Source organism: Macaca mulatta, chromosome 13 (genome assembly GCF_049350105.2).
Source record: "Macaca mulatta isolate MMU2019108-1 chromosome 13, T2T-MMU8v2.0, whole genome shotgun sequence".
NCBI lineage: Eukaryota > Metazoa > Chordata > Mammalia > Primates > Cercopithecidae > Macaca > Macaca mulatta.
The window spans coordinates 78,271,572-78,293,754 of record NC_133418.1 but is presented as its reverse complement, the minus strand read 5'-3'; the positions used below and the strand labels follow the sequence as shown (position 1 = coordinate 78,293,754).

General features: G+C 47.0%; 1 protein-coding gene across 4 annotated transcripts in view; it reads left to right on the top strand.

The window, feature by feature from the left end:
• The first annotated feature begins 13 nt into the window (after positions 1-13).
• The window catches only part of RHOQ (ras homolog family member Q), a 41,435-nt gene continuing 19,265 nt past the window's right edge, over positions 14-22,183 (top strand). For 3 of the 4 annotated variants that reach the window (XR_003721745.2, XM_015112284.3, XM_015112283.3), the window contains exons 1-2: positions 14-500; positions 1,065-1,123. Coding sequence is in view for 3 of the 4 variants with exons in the window: in XM_015112284.3 (XP_014967770.1) it covers positions 359-500; positions 1,065-1,123 (201 nt within the window). In the remaining variant the exon portion in view is untranslated. The remainder of the gene's footprint in view (positions 501-1,064; positions 1,124-22,183) is intronic. The other variant, XM_015112285.3, reaches the window with a different exon arrangement.

The window sequence follows — 22,183 nt, the reverse complement described above, 5'->3', positions numbered from 1 at the left end:
CGCCGCCCTCCCCAAAGTTGCCGTCTCCCCCGGGGCCGGCCGGTCTTATGATCCGGCGGATCCTCCTGGGGAGACCGGGTCGGGGAGAGGGCGCGGGCGCCGAGTGGCGGGGGCAGCGGGCGGGCGCGGCGACAGGGGCCGGGGCGGGGATCCGGGCGGCGACCGCGGCGGCGGCAGCGCCCCGGGCCCGCCGCCCCCTCCCCTCCGGCAAGGGGAGCCGCTGCATGGGGCCGGGGGGGCGGCCCTGCGGCGCGGCGCGGCGGCGACGGCGGCGGTCCCCCCAGGCGGGCTGGGGCTGAGCCTGGGGCCGGGGCAGGGGCTCCGGGGGGACCATGCCCGGAGGCCGGCCGGCCGCAGCATGGCTCACGGGCCCGGCGCGCTGATGCTCAAGTGCGTGGTGGTCGGCGACGGGGCGGTGGGCAAGACGTGCCTACTCATGAGCTATGCCAACGACGCCTTCCCGGAGGAGTACGTGCCCACCGTCTTCGACCACTACGCAGGTAAGCCTCGGAACTGCTGACTAAGGGGCCGCTCCCCGGGCCGGGAACTTTGGAGCAACTTTGGCGGAGCCCCCTCGCCGCCTCCCCCGAGCGCGCTCCTCTCCCCTCCCCCGCCGCACCCTCTGCCAGGCGGCCGGCCCCACCCCCGAAGCTTCGCTCCTGGCAACCCCTCGCCCGCTGATCCACCCCCTCTCCCACCTGCCCCGCAAGCGGCCCCTGCTCCCCGCACTTCCTACCCCTCGCCGCCCCGGGCCGTCCTCCTTGACCTTCCCACATCCCCTTTCTTACTGCTCCGAGGCCCCAGGGGAAACATTCGAGGGGACCGGGCGAGACGTGTCTACGGGACTTGGGAGAAGGGGTGGACGGCTGGGGACCACATCACACCCCGGCCCCTTGCTGGTTCACAGTGAGCTGGGCGCACGGAAAAAGGGGGTGACATCTCGCGGGGAGCGCCCCCACGCCTCTAGCTGGGTTGGGAGAGGAGGGTCCGGGTGGGGAGCGAAATTGCCCCAGAGCCCAGGTCATTGTGAGCTTCTCTCCCCGCCCCCACTTCTGTCCTTGCAGTCAGCGTCACCGTGGGGGGCAAGCAGTACCTCCTAGGACTCTATGACACGGCCGGACAGGTGAGTGTCTTGGCCTCTGGCCGACGCCCCCATCCTGTCCCCCAGTTTTTTGTGGCTGCGAAGGGCCTTTGGAAACCGAGGTGTCTAGGTGGGAGGGTGTGTCTGCGAGGGGCTCCCCCTGGATTAGGTCTTTATTTCTTATATCAAGTCAGCAAATTAGTAAAACAAACAAAACAAACAGACCCAGATCAGCCCACCCATGTGAGCCCCTGGGCTGTGAAAGTTTTTGCCTGTGTGGGTCGTTCTGTGTGGCGCCTGGTGTGTGGGTCCCAACTCCTGTTGCAAAGTGGCAGCAGCCAATCATGAAGCGCCCTTATTTTTAGTTGCAGATGACCAGGTCTCCCCCCCACAGCCTCTGTCTGGTCCCTCATTGGTGAGTGGTCTGCCTGCCCAAGGAGCCTGATTGGTGGGAAATGGCATCATCTAATATGATGGGAAGGCATTTGGTCCTGGTTATGTTTATTACAACATCATTGCACTCTGGGACTCCAGTCCCTGAAAACGTAATTTGTGGTGTTACCGAAGGACCACAGGGAAAAAAGAAAAGAAACAACAGCCATCTAGCCACTCCCTGGGGCGGGGACGAAGGGATAGGAGTTCAGTGTGAGTCTTGGAGGAGGAGGGGTTCCCCCCGGCCCTACTTCAGAAGGGCCAGGTGACTTTGTCTGGGTTTTCTTTGGGAGAGATTAATTGTGCAGAAAGAAGATGCACACTTTGCCCTGCAGCCTCTGGCCAGTGTTTGCAAATCAGAGGTGGCCAGGCTGTGCTTCTAAAGGACTAAGGTCTTCTCTCTGTCTCCCTGTCCCAGCTTCAGCCTCTTCTCAAACCCACGTTTGCTCTGGGGCTAAGCTGATTGTGTGTGATGAATTTTGTAGAATCCAGCACTATCATTAGAGTTGAAGACTCTGGCAGAAGTTTCCATGTGTCATACAGACTTACGTCCTTGAGAACATAGGAGCAGCTGAAAGTCTTAGAGAATGTCTTTGGGGGAAGTCCAGTAGTAGAATTTCCTTATCAGCAAAATGGGGTTAAAAAAATAAGATGATCCCCTTGTGCAGCTATTGTATGGCAAATGTTTAGCATTGAACCTGGCACACACTGTGTGCTCAATAGTGCTGTTCTTTGAAGCTTGTCTAGATTGGGATTTCAGAACTGTAATTAGAGTTTGGGTTAGATTCTGAAACATGCCTTGTTGAGGGGAGTGCCTTGATGCGACCTCTCATTTCTAAACTGTTAGAGGAAGGTCTGAAGATAGAGAACTGCTGGCAGTTCAAGGTGCCTGAGGCCACCCCCTTTCACCAAAATGGCCCAGGTCAGTACAGCCAGTTCTCAGCTCTCCCAGGCCCCCTTTGGTTGCCTGCCCTGTAGTCATTATTCCTTCTACCTTCATTGAAGGATGTGGAGGGCAAGGGGCAGAGCTTGCTCAATCAACTAAGACTGACTTTTAAGTCGTGTTATTGATAAACAAGAGGTTGACCTTATTGGTTGAAAAGAGGAAGGTTTTTTAAAAATCGCCTCTAATTTGAACTCACTACTTTCCTTTCTCTTATCTCCTTTACTTGTGACCATGATAATTTTTGACCGCACTCCCTGTTCAACAGGATGTGTGTAGTCGGAGCTGTTCTAAGCACATTTAAACCCTACTAGTATTTCCTGAGTTTTTTCCTACATAACAGGCCAGGGGCAGCCACATGCAAATATTACTTTATTTAGTCTATACAACAACCCCATGAGATACGTGGTATTCCATTTTTGCGGTGAGGAGACAGGCTCAGAGAAGCTAGGTTGCTTGCCTGAGGTCACACAGCTACTGCGGGGTGTTGCTAGGATTGGGAAGGGGTCTGAATCTGCTCCAATTTGAAGTAGTTATACACACAGGACACCATGGGAATGCTGAGATGCCACAGGGTTAATTGGGTTGTTTGCGCATCCATAGATGTGGTACCTATAATTTTCACAGCCATTCTCTGAGTGGGTGATGGATGGCACCTCTACAGAGGAGAAAACTTAGATCCAGAGTCACTTGAAGTTGACCCCACTTACAAAACCAGGGCTTTCCATATATTGCCATAATTACTCTTTCCAGTGGAGGATCATAAGATACAGACCAAACAGGATGAACATATTAGTAAGGCTCAAATACTACTGTTTTTACCCAGTGGTGGGACACCTACTCTGTTGGCCAAGATGTATGTTAGGCCCCATTGGTGTTTCTCCCAGTGTCTAGACTTTTGTTTTTGCGTCAAAGCTAGTAATATTTCATCTCCCAGCATTTGAGGGTTTATTACTAAGAAGCAACTTAGCAATGATGAGACCACATGGTAAGTGCCTGCTGTGTACCTGGTACTATGTCCAGGTACGTTTACACCTGAGGAGTTCAAAGGAATGAATTTAAAATGGGGATCTACCACGGCTGACGTCAGCATAGGGAGAAATGTCTGTCTCAGGTCTCTGTTCATGTGTTAGGTAGGAGGTTTCTACGTTGTACTTGGTCATTAAGACCTCAGGCTTCTAGGGATGCATATCAGATTCATCTTACAATAATAATAATAAATAAACATGTAAATACAAAATAACATCAAGGATTTGTATATATATGTATCCATACACACACACACACACACACACACACACACAAATCCTTAAGCCTAGTGGGCAGCAGAAAATGGTCCATGGGCTTTGGAACAAAACAGGCTTGGGCTCAGATCTCCACCTCAGCTAGTCATGTGATTCTAGCTAAATTATTTACTTTTGTGATCTAGTAAAAACGTGGATAATTAGAATCTGCTTTGCAAGGTTATAGGCTGGCTTTAACTCTTTAACATATTTACAAGCAACTGATACTTTGTGCATAGTGGGTGACTGACAAATAGTACAGGAAATTATTGTATTCTACTATGGCAGTTTTGTGGGGTAAATGTTCACAGAGTGGTAGAGAACAGTGTGTTGTGCCTGGAGTTGATAGAAATTCCACTAGAATGCCAGATCCTAGAACCTTTTCAACAGAGGTGTGGAACAGCTTTGCACGTTATCACTCCTATAGTCCCCATTATGGGATCCATGGTTCCAAGCCCAGTGCTCCCTGCCATAGACACCCTGTTGTATCAGATGGTTTTCTGTCTTAAGCGGAGCCCGTATCCCCGTTGATGGAAGAGAAATAGCTTAGAGTTCTGTGCAGAATTTGACAAAAAATTAGGGTATGTAGCCTTCAGCTGGTTCTACTTTCAGAGAGTTAAGATGGAATGAGGCAGCTCATGGCACTACAGGTCAGTTACCTTCTCTCTAAAATGTTCACTCATGCATGTGGGCACTCATTGTATTTGAATAACAGCAACAGTGCCTCCCTCAGTTTGGAACCTCTAGTCCACTTGCTCACGCATGGTCCCTGCCTTAACCCCAGTCAAGTTCAAATCGAGCATCATTTGCCCGATTGACATATTAGGGAATCTACCAGTCAAAGGGTGATTGTTGTAGATGACCTTTGGCCTTCTAGAACAGGCTGCTTTCCACTTGACCTCTGCTGCTATTAGCAGACAGAGAGACAGAATGGGAGAGAGAGTGTATTGGACTTCAGTCCCCATCATGTGCTCTGCCTGGGGACATCCCAGCACACTCAAAGCATCACTGCCAAAGGGAAGGTTTCCCTTCTGTTGGCCAAGCCCATGGGTGGTCTAGGAGCAGCTGTGACATTTTGACTGCCAAGCATTTTGGAGTGGAAGTTGACCGAGGCATCTTCCTCTCACTGGGGGCCTTGCATGTGTGTTGGGGGTGAGGGGTTGGCTTCCTGCCTGGACCTCTGTGGAGCTTCTCCTTTCTTGCCCAGCCTTCAGGACTTCAGTGTAGGCTCTGCAGCAACCCCAGTGTCTGCTCAGGGAGGGACTGGAGAGATGGGATTTTCCCTCCCGCCACTGCACTGTTTGGAGCGATGGGAAGTGGAAGGAGCTCTCGCTCTCTGTCCAGACAGGCCAGTGGGGAGCTGCCTGGCAAGCTGCTCTCTAGCTGTGGGCTCCAGGCTGATCTCTTAATCCTTGGCAGGAAGTCAGAACTTGATACTCTGGAGAGGGAAGGACTGAAGCCCAGTTTATTCAGGTCCGAGAATATCCACACCCAGGAGGATGTGTGTTGAGGGTGAGCTTGGGATCCCTAGAGTTCCAGATTTAGCCGCTGTCTCAGTGTGTGGAAGTCCATTTGTGTGCTTTGGGATGTATTGTTTCTATGTCTGTTAACTTCAACACACAAGTTCAGGGATGTGTCCATGACAGCTATAAATATCTTTTACTCTGTGTCCCCTGGTGTTGCTTTTTCAATGACAAGTGAGATTTGTTTTCACTTGACATAACCCAGCAGCTGTGACTGCCCTGCATGCCCTCTGGGTGCCCACAAGGCACTTCCCCTACAGAAGGGAATCTCCACCGGAGGCAGGCTTGGCATGCCCCACCTTCTGCATTTCAGCAGAAGGGCCTGGCATGATGAGAAAGGGGAAGGAGAAACGGCCATGGGATCACCACTCACCAGGCTCCTCCTACCTCCAGGCAGGGCATCCTCACAACACCCTTCAAGGTAGACTTCTGCCAGGTGAGGAAACTGGGAACAAGTGGGCTTATGGGAAGCAGACAGAGATGTGATTAGGAAAAAAGGTTTTCCTACTTTGGAGAAGGCCTGCGGGGAACATGAGTAGGGTTTAGGAAATGCCACTCACAACACCAGACTCTGGGTCCTTGTAGCCCCGTGTTCCATCCTTGCTCAGCCCGGTGAGCAGAGCCTGGGTGGAACCCCAGGGTTCCTTCCAGGCATCAGCTGCAACAGGTGAGATGCTGGCACTGAGCATCCTGGTTTCCCTTAGTAACCTACTGTAGATTTGTCATCTGTGCATTTTGCTAACCTTTTTAGAAGCTATTTATATCTCCAGCCCGCACCGTATCACATGGGAGTGCTGGCTTCCTCCTCTGCGTTGGGAAGGTGGATAGCCTTTGTTGACTCCAAAGCCTTTGCCGTTTCTGAATGCCCTGTGTTCCCCTCCTTGGGACTCTGATGTGGGTTTGGGTTATGCCAGCTTAGACTGTGGGCTGGCAGGCAATGACCTTAGGGTGGGGGCAGTCCCCACCAGCTCTGGTTGGTCTCCGATTATGCCTCATAATCGGGCACATAATCTGTGCCCTATCCCCATCCTGGACCTTTGATCTGTTTGGCTCCATCATGATTCTCCTGAGGTTTGGTGACTTTCCCACGCTTTGAATGAAAGCTTCCCCACAGGTATCTCAGACATGAGTGTTACAGGTGTGCTGAGATGCCAAGCTCTCATCTTTGAGGGGGCGGGGGAGTGACAGCCTAAGGGGGTTGAGCATGTATTGTCAGTTGCTGTGGGTGCTGTGATGTGAAAAAGGTGGGAAGCATTGCTTTAAGCCCCTCAGGGTCAGAGACCTCATGGAGAATTGGGCTTTTGCGATTTTGTTGTGGAATTTGGGGTTTCAAGAGATGAGATCTAATGGTATGAAAACAAAGCCAACAAAGCAGCTCTCCATGGGGGTGTCGGTTTCCAGAAAGGGCACATGTATTGGCAGCTGTGGGTGCTCCAGAGGCCTCAGACACAACAGCAATGCTTCAGGAGGAGACGGATGCAGTTACAAAGAAACAAGACGGAAGCCCACGTGTGGCTCTTAAAAATTAAAATTCCTGACTCTCAGCTGAATTTCCTTTCTCTCTGACAGACTTGGCTTTGCCCTAATTTGGCACACTTGGGTCAGAGAGCGGCTTTCCTTGCCCTCAGCAATTTGCCATTCCTCTTTTAGTTTCTGACCACAGCTGCTTTGCATGTATGGAGGCCGGGCCGTCTGAGCTCTCAGGGGTCCCCCGGCTCCCTGGGTAGAACCCTCTCCGGCCCGCTGCCTGCCAGGACCTCCTGGATGCGTTCTTGGTCTCTTCAAGGACAGTGTCTTTCTCTACCATGTTGCAGTGCTCAGCCCTGTGCCTGGTACTTTGTAGGCATGCAACAAATACGTCTTGAAATAAGACGATTCTTGGCCAGGCAGGGTGGCATGTTCTTGTCTGTAATCTCAGTACTTTGGGAGGCCAAGGCGGGAGGATCATTTGAGGTCAAGAGTTCAAGACCAGCCTGGACAACATAGCAAGACCCCCACCTCTACTAAATCTTTTTTTTTTTTTTTAATTAACCAGATGTGGTGGTGCTTGCCTCTGTAGTCCCAGCTACTTAGGAGGCTGAGGTGGGAGGATCACTTGAGTGCGGGAATTCAAAGCTGCAGTGAGCTACGATACAAAGCTCCATTGCACTCCAGCCTAGGCAACAGAGCGAGACTGTGTTTATTAAAAAAAAAAAAAAAAAAAAAAGAAGAAGAAGAAGAAGAAGAATTGATTCTCATTTGACTGTCAGCTTGTTTCTGCTAAAAGGTTAACCAAGGACTAAAGTCGTACCTGCTAAATAATAGCATCAGCACAACCCCTTTCCTAGGAAAGCTTTGCTAATACAGTGGAAGTCTCCAAGGTTCAAAGGAGAAACAGGCACGTAGGTATGGGACAGGCCACCAGTTTTGTCTTTCCACAGGCCCCGGGGCCTTAGTGATCACCAGTAGGGCTGTCTGTCCCCCAGCACTTTCTCAGACTCCAGCCTTTGCATATTTCCTGAGACCTCTTGCTCCCAGATCCCCTGAGGAGGAGACAGGGGCAGTGGAAAAAGTGTGGGTTTTGGAGCCTCCAGATGAACTTCGAATCCTAGCTCTACCTCTTTGTAGCTGTGAGACCGTTGGCCAGCCGGCTCGCTTCTGTGAGCCTCTTTTCCTTCTGTGTGAAGTGAGGAGATAATTTCTACCCTGCAGCATAACTGTAAGGATTAGAAACGATGTATGTAGTTACCCCACAGGGCTTGGTGCTGAGAGTGCGGGCCCAGCTAGCTTTGGGGGCTCCACACTGGCTCAGTTTGGTTGGTGTTGATTCAGTGCCTGGTGTGCGCTCCCACCTTCCATGGGAGAAGGTGGGGGATCGGGCCAAAGAAAGGTCCACTACACAGCTGGGCACGTTCATCGTGTGAAATTGAGTGCTGCAGGCTCCCACACAGGAAGAGGTGACAGGGAGGAGCTTTGTGGAAGATCTAGGCTTACAGGAAGAGATGGAGGTCCGTAGAGTACTGGTTGCCCGTGTGGACCCCTACATCGGACTGCCAGGACCCAACTTCAGCTCTGCCGCTTCCCAGCAAGGGGCTTAACCTTCGGAAACCTGTTTCCTTATCTGTAAAATGGAGATTATAATAGTACCTCCTTGTGGGATTGTTAGATATGTCGGAGCTTCCCAGCTCCCAGATAAGGGATTTCCTCAGCCCTCAGGGCAGCTGGGTAGGGCCTGGGACAAGCCAGGGCTCAGGTTGTCCTACCTTGAGCAGTCTCACCTCAGGCACGCAGCAGTGGCTCTCCTACCCCACCCGATGTGTGCTGAACACATCATCTCATTTTCTCTGTGTGCCATGAAGTGAAGATTTGGGAAGCATTGACCTAAATGAGTTCCAGCAGGCAGAGGGGTGTGGAGAGCTCATATCCTGAGTGGGAAGAGCAGTGCAGGGAAGGAACAGCAGAGGGGGTGACCCTAACGCGTCTTTTTATGGACCCCAGATCCCTGCTCTCAGTGTCAACATGTGAGCAGGGTTGATAACTAAATTATGGTTTTTCACCTGGTGACTGACAACTTGGTAATTAAAGAGGTATTAATCTGGTGCAGTGTTGCTTGTTGACTTTAATAGAAAGAAAAGAAAGTGCGGGAAGGGGTCTTTATTGCTGTCACTGTTCCTTTTTGAATGAATGGTGGGAGCACTGAAGCAGCCGCCTCTCCAGATCCCTAGATTTTCCTGCTCTATCGAGGCTCAGGGAAGACTGAATGGCTTAAAAGTGGCAGACTCATCATCAAATGACATTTTTACAGCACATAAAGCATGTTGCACCTGGTACCACCTTGAGTTCCCTCACCTGCTCTGTGAGTAAAGGAAGCCAGTGGTGGCTGTCTCATTTTGCAGGTTTGGGGAGGTTAAATGACTCGCTCCAGGCCACACAGTTGGTAAAAGGCAAAGCCAAGATCACCAAGCAGGCTGTCGGACTTTAAGCCCTGGGTTCTTGATGTTAAGTTACTCTCCCTAATCATCTGGCCCACGTTAAAGGCCTCTTTTTTTTTTTTTTATCACACGCACTCTGTTGTTCAGCGTTTCATGTAAAAGGTACATTCCAAGCATATCGCTTTTCTAGATAGAAGAGTTGGTGGAACATTGTGTATAGATGGAACACGTAAGGATTGCTGCTAAAACGGCTCCTACAAAAACTTCTGCCCCATGTGACGTTACGGGTGTTTTGTCAGTTTGTCCCTAAACCACCATGCTTCCTCAAAAAGGAGCAGGCCTGAGGTGGCGTCAATGGCCCCACTGCTGATGCATGTGTGGAAGAAGCTCATGCCATTTGCCTAAAGCTGTGGCCCCTTCCCAGAAGAGAGGAACAGGGGAATGCTGTCTGGGGGACTGTCAGGAGGCCAGCTTTAGCCTGCAAATGACAGGTGTCGTTTCTGTCCCGTGGGGGCTACCTCAGGCCTTTCTTTTCTCCCTTCAAGGATTTCCTTATTCAGGGGAAGCCTACCTCTTCAAATCTGTTTGTCCCTCTTTTATCTGAATAGTCTCTGAATATGGCACAAAACTTCCTCTGCCACCTGCTGCTCATATTGTTTGCCCTCTTGGGCCATCCCCATTGCCACCACCTCTGCATGGGCTCCCAAATCCTGCCCGGCTGTTTCCTGTGGTGGCTGGCAAGCCTAAAAGAGAACATTCATCCAGTCAGTCAACATACATTTACTAAGCACCAGATCTGGGCCAGGGGCAGGTGTTGGAAGATCTGTCAGGCACAGGCCCAGCCCCCAGAGGCACAGTGCTTTGAAGGGTAGGTCAACCATGAGTGATGGGAGGGCAGTGGGGCCTATTTACTGGGGGCACAGAGGAGCAAGGCTTATCCTTCCAAGGAGGTGCAATGCTAGTAAGAGTTAAGTTGAGTAAGGTTGTTTCCACGAAAGTTGTTTTTTAGCTGGAGAACGTGATCAGTTTGGATTCTTACATGTGCTAGATGCTCAGCAAGGCCTTGAATGCTGGCACTGGTTCTCAAAGTGTGATCCTCAAACGAACATGGATTTCCTGGGAACTTGTTAGACATCCAAATTCTTAGGCTTTACCCCAAACCCTCTGACTGAAAAACTCTAAGAAATCTCTTTTGTAAAAGCCCTTCAGGTGATTCTTATGCAGGCTGAAATGTCAGAGCCACTGAATTAATGACTGTACACTTCTGTACCTGCTCTTTGCAACCCGCCTCCACCCCCTGCCCCCTGCCCTCCGTACCACATCCACCCCTGTCTTACATACACACTGTCCCTGGAGTGCAGGGAACGTGAGTTATTTTATTCTTTTTTTTATTTTTTCAATTTTTAAAAAAATGTTGTGGGTGTATAGTAGGTGTACACATTTGTGGGCCACGTGAGATGTTTTGATACCGGCATGCAATGTGAAATCAGCACCTCATGCAGAATGGGGGATCCATCCCCTCAAGCAGTTATCCTTTGTGCTACAAACAATCCAATTACATTCTTTGAGTTATTTTTTAAATGTACAATTGCGTTATTATTGACTATAGTCACCCTGTTATGCCATCAAATAGTGTCATGTTTTTTTCTAACTTTTTTTTTTTTTTTTTTTTGAGATGGAGTCTTCCTCTGTCACCCAGGCTGGAGTACAGTGGCATGGTCTTGGCTCACTGCAACCTGCACCTCCTGGGTTCAAGCAATTCTCCTGCCTCAGCCTTCCAAATAGCTGGGACTACAGGTGCCTGCCACCATGCCCAGCTAATTTTGGTATTTTTGGTAGAGACAGGGTTTCACCATATTGGTCAGTCTGTTGCCGAACTTCTGACCTTGTGATCTGCCCACCTCAGCCTCCCAAAGTGCTGGGATTACAGGCGTGAGCCACCATGCCTGGCCCTACCTATTTTTTTGTACCCATTAACCATCCCCACCTCCTACCAAGCCCCCAGCTCCACATCCCAGCCTCTGTACCCATCCTTCTACTCCCTATGTCCATGAGTTCAATTGTTTTGATTTTTAAGATCCTACAAATAAGTGAGAACACGCGATGTTTGTCTTTCTGTTGCTGGCTTGTTTTACTTAACAAAATGATCTCCAGTTCTATCCATGTTACTGCAAATGACAGGCCCTCATTGTGTGTTTTTTTTTTTAATTTATAAATTTTTAAACCCCCACCCCCACAAAACACACCCCGATACACCCTCATTTCTAGTTCTTTACACATGGTTGAGATTCTCCATAGTTACTGGAATGAATTGAATGATTCAGCCATGGGTGCTGCCTACCCAGTTCACCTTGTGGAGAAGGGCCACAGTGCTATCAGGAGAAAAAAAAATGGAAGCAGAATTTTGTGGGGTACCTTGGCTCCATTAGTGTGCTGTGTGGCCTAGGGGTGTGTGCCCAGTAGGCTCTGCAGGTATTTCTTGATGAGGTCTAAACACCAAGCTATTTCTCTCCCGCATATTAAGGGACTCGATAGACAGGACGCCTGGACAGGGCTCTGTTCATTGTGGCTGAGGTTAGCACTCCTCTGGGTGGTGACAGACCCTGTCCCTTAGAAGGATGGCATCTTGGTCTGTGCTAAATTAGTTCCAAAGCATCAGATGGGCAATGACGTCCTTTTTGTGTTAACACCCCCCAGGCGGGTCACAAGGAGTGGCTGGAGGGAGAGGAAGGGCTGTGTTACTCAAACACCCATCTTGCCAGTAATTACTTCTTTCCTGGCTGACCTCTGCTTTCTGTGCAAGTGTCCTCCCCTCCGGTTATTCTCCTGCCCCCCTCTTTCACATTTTTTTTTCTTTCTTTCTTTCTTTTTTTTCAAATTTGTTCCAATCTAGAAAACCCATCCTCTTTCAAATGACATAATGATTGGGATTATAAATGAGTTGGCTCAAAGTGTGCCCCCTCTAGGAGCTGCCACTGAGAGAGCATTTCATTTTGAGCGTCCAGTTCAATTAAAATTCCATTTGATCCAGCTTACTTTTCACAGGGTTGTCTTCCCCAGTGAGCTGATTACCCGGAGGTGTTTCTAGCAGCCTTCTCAGCCCTGGAGGAATGGGGAAGGGACTGGACACAAGGAGGGACAGAGCAGGGAGATGGGGGCTCTGCTTCCTTCGGACAGGGACTTCGTCCAATAGGCGAGAGCTTTGGTTATTCATCCACTGCGGAAAGTGAGAAGTCCAACTGAGGCGGAGGCACCCTGTGACCTCCTCACCTCTGACTCCAGCCCTCTAGAGGTGAGTCCCTCCTTAGAATTTCTACTAAGTGAATTGTCTCCAGGCTGCACTCTAGCATTTGGTTTTATTCATGTGTAAATCTTTGCTCCCCATGCAGATTGTAAACTCTTCCCCTTCCCGTCCCTGCAGGACTGCATGTAGCACATAGCACTTTGCACAAGTGTTGGGGGCCCCAGTAGGAACTAGGTGTGTGTTAAATTTAGGGGGGTCTAGTGGTAAGATTATATGGGAAGAACCTTTCCCATGACTTTATATCATCTCCATATTGGCTTTCCTGTCAGCTCATTTGAGAGGGGATTCTGACCTGTCCGGACATTACTGAGTGGCTTTAAAGCAGGTTATAGGTGGCAATTTGAATGCATTGACCATTTAAGGAAAGCGGGACTCATTTCTGGACTCACGAAGCTCATTAGCAGACAGGCTGCCAGGTCTGTTTGGATGAAATACTGGCCATGGGCATGTACTGTTCTCCAGCAAGTCTAGACCTGTAGGAGTCCTTCACTGGGTTTTATGTCAGGTGTGCTTCCACAGTGGCCTGTGGCCCTCTGTGACAAGTTGGATGAGGGGGACACGGTGAGGATGCTGACCTGCTCACTTGTGTCTTGACCGGAAGGGAGACCCAAATGCCTCCTGTTGTCTGAACAAGGTAGTATGGAAGTATCAGCATCTAGGCAAGCTAGTTTTAAGAAGAAAGTAATTACTCAGAGAAATTGCTCTTGTATCAAACTGCTTCATATGTAAGTTTCCTCCTCTTTCCTTTGTTTTATTTTTTGAGACACAATTCAGAGAACACTTTCAACACCCCAGAACAAAACCCCATACCCACCGACAGTCACTCCCCACTATTCCTCCTCCCCCATCTCCTGGCAACCACTAATCTGTCTTTCTGTTTCTATGGATTTACCTATTGTGGACATTTCATATTAATGGAATCCTGCAATGTTTGCCCTTTGTGTCTGACTTCTTTCACTTAGCATAACGTTTTCTAAGGTTCCTCCACGTTGTAGAAGGTATCAACATTCCATTCCTTTTTATGGCTCTTTGATCCTTCTCTTTACGTTTTGTTCCTTTTTTCAGTCGTTCTTCCATGGCCATTCTTTCCCAGGCCGTGGGGACTATTTTCAGGGTTTCAAGGTAAAAAGTAAAGTTCTGCTAGTTGTGCACTTGTGGTGCTGCCTTCGCCCCTAGGCTCAGGTAGAGGCAAGGGCTGATCTCTTCTCTACCCTTGTGATATTCTTTTTCTTAAAATTTTTTTTTTTTAATTTACTTTTTTGTTCCTTTTAATGCTTGGGTCTGGAGGTTCCAGTGTTCTTGTTTTCTCTGTGCCTCTGTTCATATTCTCTCCCACCCCAACCACACCCTAATAGCTTTACTTATCAAATATATGAGTATCCATTAAACATAAGAGTGAGGTGAGGAACACAAAATTCCATCAGATCGGGTTCTTCCCCCGTAGGAGTTTACAGTCCAGTTGGAAGAGAAGATGAATAGAGCTGGCCAGAATGCAAGTAGAAAATGGGACATGCATATAAATCATGAAATGTGAGTGAGGAGTGTTACAAAGGTGGCCGGCTACCGGGCTGTTTGACCTGAGCCTCCCAGAAAGGCAAGGTTTCTGTGGGGCCATTTAGATTCAGAAACGATTTTATTGGGGCTTTCAAGGATCATCAGGTACCTGGGTCTGGTTTATGTTAACTCATAAGAGATCAGCGTATAAATGAGGTTGCCAAAGAGTTAATCTACTGTGTATCCCCAGCGGAAAAATGGACAAGACATAAACCAATAGCTCACAAGAGAAGAAAAACAAATAGCCAATGAAAATACACTCTGTAAAGGCATGTGAATAAAAACTTTGTTTTTCAACCTATCAAGTTGAAAAGGAGAAAGGAAAGTAAATACTCTCTGCCCCATTTTTTGGGAATGAAAACTGAAACAACCAGTTTGGAAGTTAATTTGCCAAAGACTCTTTAATTTGCAGTGATCTGATTTTATGAATTTATGCCTAGAAAACATTCAGCGTACCCAGAGAGTTACATAAAATGATATTCTTCACAGTGTTATTTATAATAGTGATAAATTATAAACACATTGATGCGTAGTAAAAAGGGAGTTGCTAAATCACAGAACGATTTATATTGGAATAATCACAGCCATTAAAAACTGCCTTCAACAGACATTTAAAGAAATGTGAAAAGGCTAATGATGTGTTAAGTGTGAAAAAGCAGGAATCAAAACCATATATAAATATATGTATAGTATGATTAAAACTTTAAAGAAAATGCACATGTATAATATGCAGAGGAAAAATCAGAACAAAATAGTCAAAATGTTAAAGTGATTGGTTCTAGGTGGTGATAATGAATAATTTTAGAAATTTACTTCTTTATACTTTATTGTGTTCCCCAATTTTTTTTAAAAAGTCATTTTATTTTTATCAAACTTATATATGCAGATGGTTTAAAGAGTCAGCAGTTCTGGAAGGACTTATGAAGAAATAAAATATTCCTTTTTACTTCTCCTACGGAAAAGACATTTCCCACTACCCTGAGACAACCACTTTCAACTCTATGCTGTTTATTTTGATAACAATTATTCTCTATTGAATTCACATGATGACTGATGAGGCCTTAGCTCCCTTTCACACATATCTTCCACTTCCTATCCACGTTTCTCCAGGAGCTACATTGTAATTTCAGTTTGACCACTGATCAGTGTTTATATTTTTATGACTAGTCACAGCTGAGCCATGTAGTGTACTATGACTTTATTTTTCTTCTTGTACCACTTTCTGTTTCTCAAGTGAACAATTATCTTGTTGCTTCCCTTACTTAGTTTTCACTGTATGTCTCAGCTGTTTCATGCAAAACTCACCCTCCCATGCAGTCAGACATATCAAGTATTCTGTCAGTTTCTTCTTTTGCAGCCATTCCTCCTGAGCCTTCTAACCTGCTCTAGCTGGGCTGGTGCCTCTTGCCTGCTGCACAGCTGTTATCCTGGGATTTCCCTTCATGTTTATTAGGATTCTCTTTGCCTCTATCTCTTGTATTAGATCGCCGTTTCCAGGATCTCAGGTCTTAGTGGTTTATTTCCTCACTTTGGTGGAATGTATATTTTATTAGTTTCCTAAGAGTCATTGTAGGCAACTTTTGGGATACCAGTATGTTTGAAAATGTTTTTCTTTCCTTTATACCTGATTGATACTTTGAAAATAGACTATATATTTTTCCCCCTTTGGAATTTTTAAGGCATTGTTCCAATGTCTTTCAGCTTCTATTTAAGTTGTTTAGAAGTCCCATGCCAACCTGATCCCTGATCCATTGTCAGGAACCCATTTTTCCTCTCTGAAAGTTAGGATGTGCCATTTTAACCTCCTGAAATTTCACAATCATAGGCTTTGGGGTAGGGCCTGACTGGCTACCCACAATCTGGGAACTCATATCTTCCAGTTCTAACAAATTTTCTTGGATTATTTCTTTGGTTTCTTCAGTTTGTCAGTCTCCTCTGTTGCCCTGGGACTTCTACTATTTAGATGCTGGAGTTGCAGGAATGATCCTCTAATTGTCTTATATTTCCTTTCTGTCTTTTTTCTTTATTTTGGGAGAAATAGAAACTTCCTCAAGTTTATCATCTACCCCTTCTATTGTGTTTTTGAAATGTAATTCTATTTTTAATTTTAAAGTGCCTTTTCCTGTTCTCTGAATGTTCTTCTTTTTTCCTTTAGCATCTTCTAAGTGGTTTGGGGTTGTTTTGTGTGTGTGTGTGTGTGTGTGTATGTGTTTTTTTTTTTTTTTTTTTTTTTTTGACAAGCTGTCACTCTGTTGCCCAGGCTGGAATGCAGTGGTATGATCTCAGCTTATTGCAACCTCTGCCTCCCAGGTTCAAGTGATCCTCCCACCTCAGCCTCCTGAGTAGCTGGGACTACAGGTGCATGCCACCACTTCTGGCTAGTTTTTTGTTTGTTTGTTTCTTTTTTTTTTTTTATGGTAGAGAGGAAGTTTTGCCATGTTGTCCAAGCTGGTCTTGAACTCCTGTGCTGAAGTGATCCACCTGCCTTGGCCTCTCAACGTTTTGGAATTACAGGCATGAGCCACTGCGCCTGGCTAGTTTGTTTTTTGATGGTATATCATCTTTAATTTATCTGAGGATATTAATAATAGTATTTCAAAGTTTTTGTCTCTCTGTGTAGTCTCTAATTTTGATCTCTTTCAGGTAGTTCTCAAATGTCTATTTGTGTTTACAAGAGTGGCACTGAGCACATGAGAAACCATGTACAGGCCGGGCTGGTTGACTCTGAGCTTCCCTGTAGGTCAGGGTTTCTCAGCTTCAGTAGTGTTGACATTTGGGGGCTGGATTGTTTGTTGTGGGGGGTTGTCTTGTGCACTGTGTGTTGTTTAGCAGCATCCCCAGCCTCTTCCCTCTAGATGCCAGCAGCATCCCTCCTCCATTGATGGCAATCAGAAATGTCTCCAGATATTGCCAAATGTTCTCCTGGGGCAACACCAGTCCTCACTCACCCCACCCCCAGTTGAGAACCACTGTTGTAGGGTGATCTGTTGGGGCCTTTTATTGGGGAACCTATAGTGTTAGCAGGTGTTGGTCTTCCCCCATGGGCTAGTCATATAAACCAGGAAAGAATCTTCTATTCTTCTGCCTGAGGGGTTCATCCTGGGAGGCAAGTGAAAGAAGCAGGGTGTTGGAGGGGGGGTCTCAATTTTCTTTGTGTACCACCGTGGCCTTGTGTGCTTCAATTGGGCTTTGTGTCTTCCATTCGGGGAGCCCTAGTTCTGCCCTTACCAGAGGATAAGTATCATCTGCCTTTCACCAGGGTTTGGGAGCATTTACCATGACAGGGAAGGGGATAAGGTATTAAAAAGCAAACTTGTTCCACCCTGTTGCCTGTGGCTCTGCATTCAGTCCGGCTGCAAAAGCAGGCGCTCTTCCAGTTCTCATACCTGCAGACCCCCAGGGAGGTCTTCCGTGCAGTCCAGTGTTTCTTAACTGGCATCTCATTGCTGGCTCCAAATTTGGCTCCCTGGGCCTGTTAAGTCAGTTCCACTTGTTTTTGTTTTTGTTTTTTGCCTTTTAGCTTCTAAATTTTGTTGCTGTTATTTCTTTTCCTATTTGTTTTGTCCTTGTGGCTTTATGTTTTTTAAAATAATTACTACATGTTAAAGGATTTTAGAGAGGTCCAAGATAATGCATGTGTTCAGTTGGCTGGGATTTAACTGAAGTCTTCTCTTTTTTCATAGTTAGAAACATAAATATGAAGAACAAAGTTACAGTGGTGGATATTCTGTTCAGGGCCAGGCTCCTGATGAATTCATAAAGAAGTTGCTTGGCATACAGGCTTTGGAGCAAAACGAGTTGGATTTCTGGGAGGAGATTTCTGTTTCATCCAGGTCCAGGGGCCACGTGATCACGTTTTCTTTCCATACGAGAGCATGACTTTCTAGCGGCCAGGATCTGTTGTGTCCACTAGCTCCAGCATCTGCTACCTTACTGTTGGACAGAGGTGGATGGACACTAATATTATCATTATGCAATGTCTACTTTGCTAGACTCTGTGTAGAGTCTGTATAGACCATGGCTTTTCAGTTAACATATTTTTCAGATAGGCCAAAACATACTCTATTAGATTATAGCTTTCTTTAGTTACATTGCAGTCACCTTGATTAGATTTGGGTGTTTTCAAGTGTCTCAGTCATCTGAATATAAACCATATTACAGATGACTAATAACTATTACAGATTGATTTTCATTAACTTAATTTTCAAAATGTAGCCCTATCTCAAATGAGTAGAGTGTCCTACTATAGACCCCATACACGCACACAGACACACACACACACACAAAAACCCTATATATATATATCTAATATATAATATGTATTATTATAGATATATTAGATATATATGTATATACAGGTATGTGTGTATGCACACATTTATATGTATGTGTATATATATACATATGTGTGTGTGTATATATACACCTTTGATATATGTGTGTGTATATATATGTGTATATGTACATATGTATATATACCTTTGATACAGGTATCAAAGACATTGACCAGGCAGGAAAGAGTACGTCCAGCTCTGGGGACGGTGGGGGAGGGTCTGGACAGTTTTCCTAAGTGAATAGCTGGCATGTGTGTATGTTTTGGGGTGGGAAGGGGGCCCAGGCAAGACAGAGTATTCCAGGCCAAGAAAAGAGCACAGAAAGGGGCATGTGGGAGAGGCTGGGGTGGACGGGGAGGTGCGGGAGCAGCCTACGTTCATTCCGGCTACAGATTAGTCATTCATTGGAGAAGCCATTAAATCTAAGGTGGGAAGAGGAGTTTGATGACTGCATGGCCAGTCTTGAACTCTGAGCTAAATAGTTTGAACTTCTAAAGGGCATAGTCTTCTGAAGATGGGTGCCTTGTTGGAGAGATTAACAGAGAACATCCAGTAATACCTATTTTTCCACGTAGCCTTTTCTATTAGTCAAGGGCAGATGTATTCTCTCCACTCTGAATCCCTGTGGCACTTAGCATCAATGGCTCTTGGCTCTTGTATTCATCTGTGCCTACATTTGAGGCTTCCTTGAACCCATTTATCCTATTTGACCGTAACAATGACATTAAAGAGGTAGGTCATACTGTCTACTCCTCCCTCTGCACCCCCCTTTTTTAGTGGATGAGGAAATAGGGTCAGAAACAGGGAAATGACTTGAACGAGATTACATACATGGCCAGCGAGAGGCCTCCCTGGACCTCGGGTCAGGCCCTCTGACTCCAGATCTGCATTCCACTGTTCTCGTGACATCCCCTTGCTGCCAGTGTCTCACTGGTTGCTTAACTAAGCCAGTGACTCTTTGAAGGGAGACTCACACGATTTGATTTTCCAGGCAGCACATAACACAGGCCCAAGCAATGGAGCACAGGCTCTGACAAGACTCACTTACTGGCCACACAGGGTGGGGATAAGAATAGGGACCTAGTAGGTTCCTATTGCAATTTCACCAGACTGTAGGGTCCACACCTCTTACGTTTGAAACTCCCTGACTCCCACCGCTGCCAGCCCAACTGCTCCAGTGATAGTTCCCACCACTTCACCTAGAGCCTGGGCTCAGCTGCTGCCCTCACTGCCCTGGAGAAAGAGAGAAATGATACCACCTGTCGCATTGCTGACTCTAAGGCTTTTATGAGAATACACAAAAGAGAATAGATACTTGAAACGAATGAGTGACAGTTTATCTGGTGATTTTCTTATAAAGTTTTATTGTTGCTAGTTTCCTCCTCTATCTGTACTGTTGCTTCTCTTTAATTTTGTCTCACTGGCTCTTGCTTTGCTTCAGAAATGGCACGCTTTCCTAGCTAGGTCCTTTAGAGTAGGAAATCAAGTTGAGCTGCTAGATTGTCTGAACTTCTTGAAACCCAGAGGATGCTAGTGTAGACATGTGTGCATTATTGTACAGGAAGCCACTGAAACCTGCCTGCTGTGTGCAAAATGGGCTGAGAGGACTCCATGGCCACATCAAAGTCCATGTGCGTTTGACTCTTTTCCCTTCCCAGGTCTTAGTAGCCATTGATTTTTTTTGAAAAACGTATTTGAGGTATATCAGTTTAGCTATTTTCTCAGTATTTTCATAAAATACCCAACTTTAGTCCTTGCCTGCCATGTAAACATACACACTTATTTAAACCAGCAAAATTTCTCAGTGTGTTTGTTCTGAAGTTAATTTCACATTCAGTTCTCATTTTCTGCCTGTTTATTACTCTGCCCCAAATCTGCTGAAACTGAACGGAAAAGGAACACTACTCGGTGGACATGGTTATAAATTAGCAGCCAGCACATGTATTAAGTGCCTTTCATACCTTAGCTCATTTCTTTTCCCAGCATTTAAGAGAAGGCTCCATTAGTAGTCCATTTTATAGATAAAAGAAACAGAAAAGGTAAGTAACTTGCCCAGGGCCAGACAGCTAGGAAGCCCGACTCAGAGACTCCGGAGGTCTGTGTCTGAAACCCATGATAGACACCTGGTTGAAACAAAGAGGGGGTGTGTGGGAGAGGGTCCTACACTCGTTGTTAGGAGAATTGCATTCCCGCTTCATTCCTACCCACGTCTCCGTGTGACTCTGGACGGGTGGTGAGCTTCTTTGTTCCTATTTCCTCATCAGTGTGGTGGCAGCTGACCTATCTCCTAGGCTGACGGTGAAGACCCAGTGGGTAGCCTGGGTTGCTGTGAAAGCATGAGCAGGCAGTCTTCTGGGCTGGGAAGTTACATAGGCTGTAGTAATGTGGTGAGGCTATTTGTTTTGTGATAGGCTGGGAAGAGCCCCACGGGGAACCGTCTGTAGTATAAAAGGGCCAGAGCTGGTGGGAAGAAGATAAAGGGAAGTAATACAGAACAGGCAGGGGGAGGGGAGGGCATCAAACCCGTGCAAGGAGGATAAGCTGTGCTCAGTGGTGATGAATGCATATTGTGAAGAGTTGATGTCAACACATCAACTCTTGGCCTCCAGGGATTTCTTGCAGGGTAATTCTGCAAGAATTTTCTGAATTTTCAAAGAAATCGAGGTGAGTGTGTATGTGGGTACCTGCAAGGCAAGATCATATCTTTGCACACTTGTGGACCTGTGTGTATTTCTTTCCTCTTTTTTTTCTCTTTTTCTTAATAGAGACAGGGTCTCCCTATGTTGCCCAGGCTGGTCTCACACTCCTGGGCTCAAGGAATCCTCCTGCCTTGGCTTCCCAAAGTGCTAGGATTGTAGGCGTTAGCCGCCGCACCCAGCCCCTGTGTGGATGTTTTTAAAATTGAGGTGAAATTTACACAACATAAATTTAACCATTTTTAAGTATATAATCAGGCTGGATGTGGTAGCTCATGCCTATAATCCTAGCACTTTGGGAGGCCAAGGCAGGAGGATTGCTTAAGCTCAGGAGTTCAAGACCAGCCTACGCAACACAGTGAGACCCCCATCTCTACAAAAAATAAAAAATTGGCTAGATGTGGTGGCACGTACCTGTAGTTCCAGCTACTTGGAAGACTGAGACAGGAAGATTGCCTAAGCCCAGAAGTTTCACTCGGTAGTGAGCCATGATTGCACCACTGCACTCCAGCCTGGGTGACAGAGTGAGATCCTGTCTCCTGTGTCTAAAAGAAACATTAAAAAATAAAGTATACAGTCCAGTGGCATTTAGTACATTCACAGTGTTGTACAACCACCAGCTCTGCCAGTTCCAAAACATTTTCATCTACCCCTCAGAAAGTGTGTGTGGTTTTGCAAGGGCCTGTTCTGTTCATGCGTGTCTGGGAGGGCATCCTGATTTCTCCTGCTGGGAAGCCATCCTCATCCTCAGATGGCAGATTGCACTGTATGCGTTTCTTTGGCCAGCAGAGTGGGGCTCACGTATTCACATTCCACATGGGTTTGCTGGTCACGGCTTAACTCCTCTGTGCACTCTGGCTGCCTCATCTGGACAGAGGAAAGCAGCACTGCAGCCTTCATCTGAGTGTAGTTACCGGGGTCTTTGCTGCTTGGCTGCTTGTCGCCTTTGTCTATTAAAAGAATGTGTGCAAGTATGTATGTCAGCGGGGGACTTCAGCCTCTGTAGGCCAAGTGTTGAAAAGGGTGAGAGGGCCGCTCTGGTTGAGGTGTCAGACCTGGGATGTCTGTACGCCTCCCTCTCCATAGCTAGTCCTGGAGATAAGTAAGTGGGGTTCTGGGACT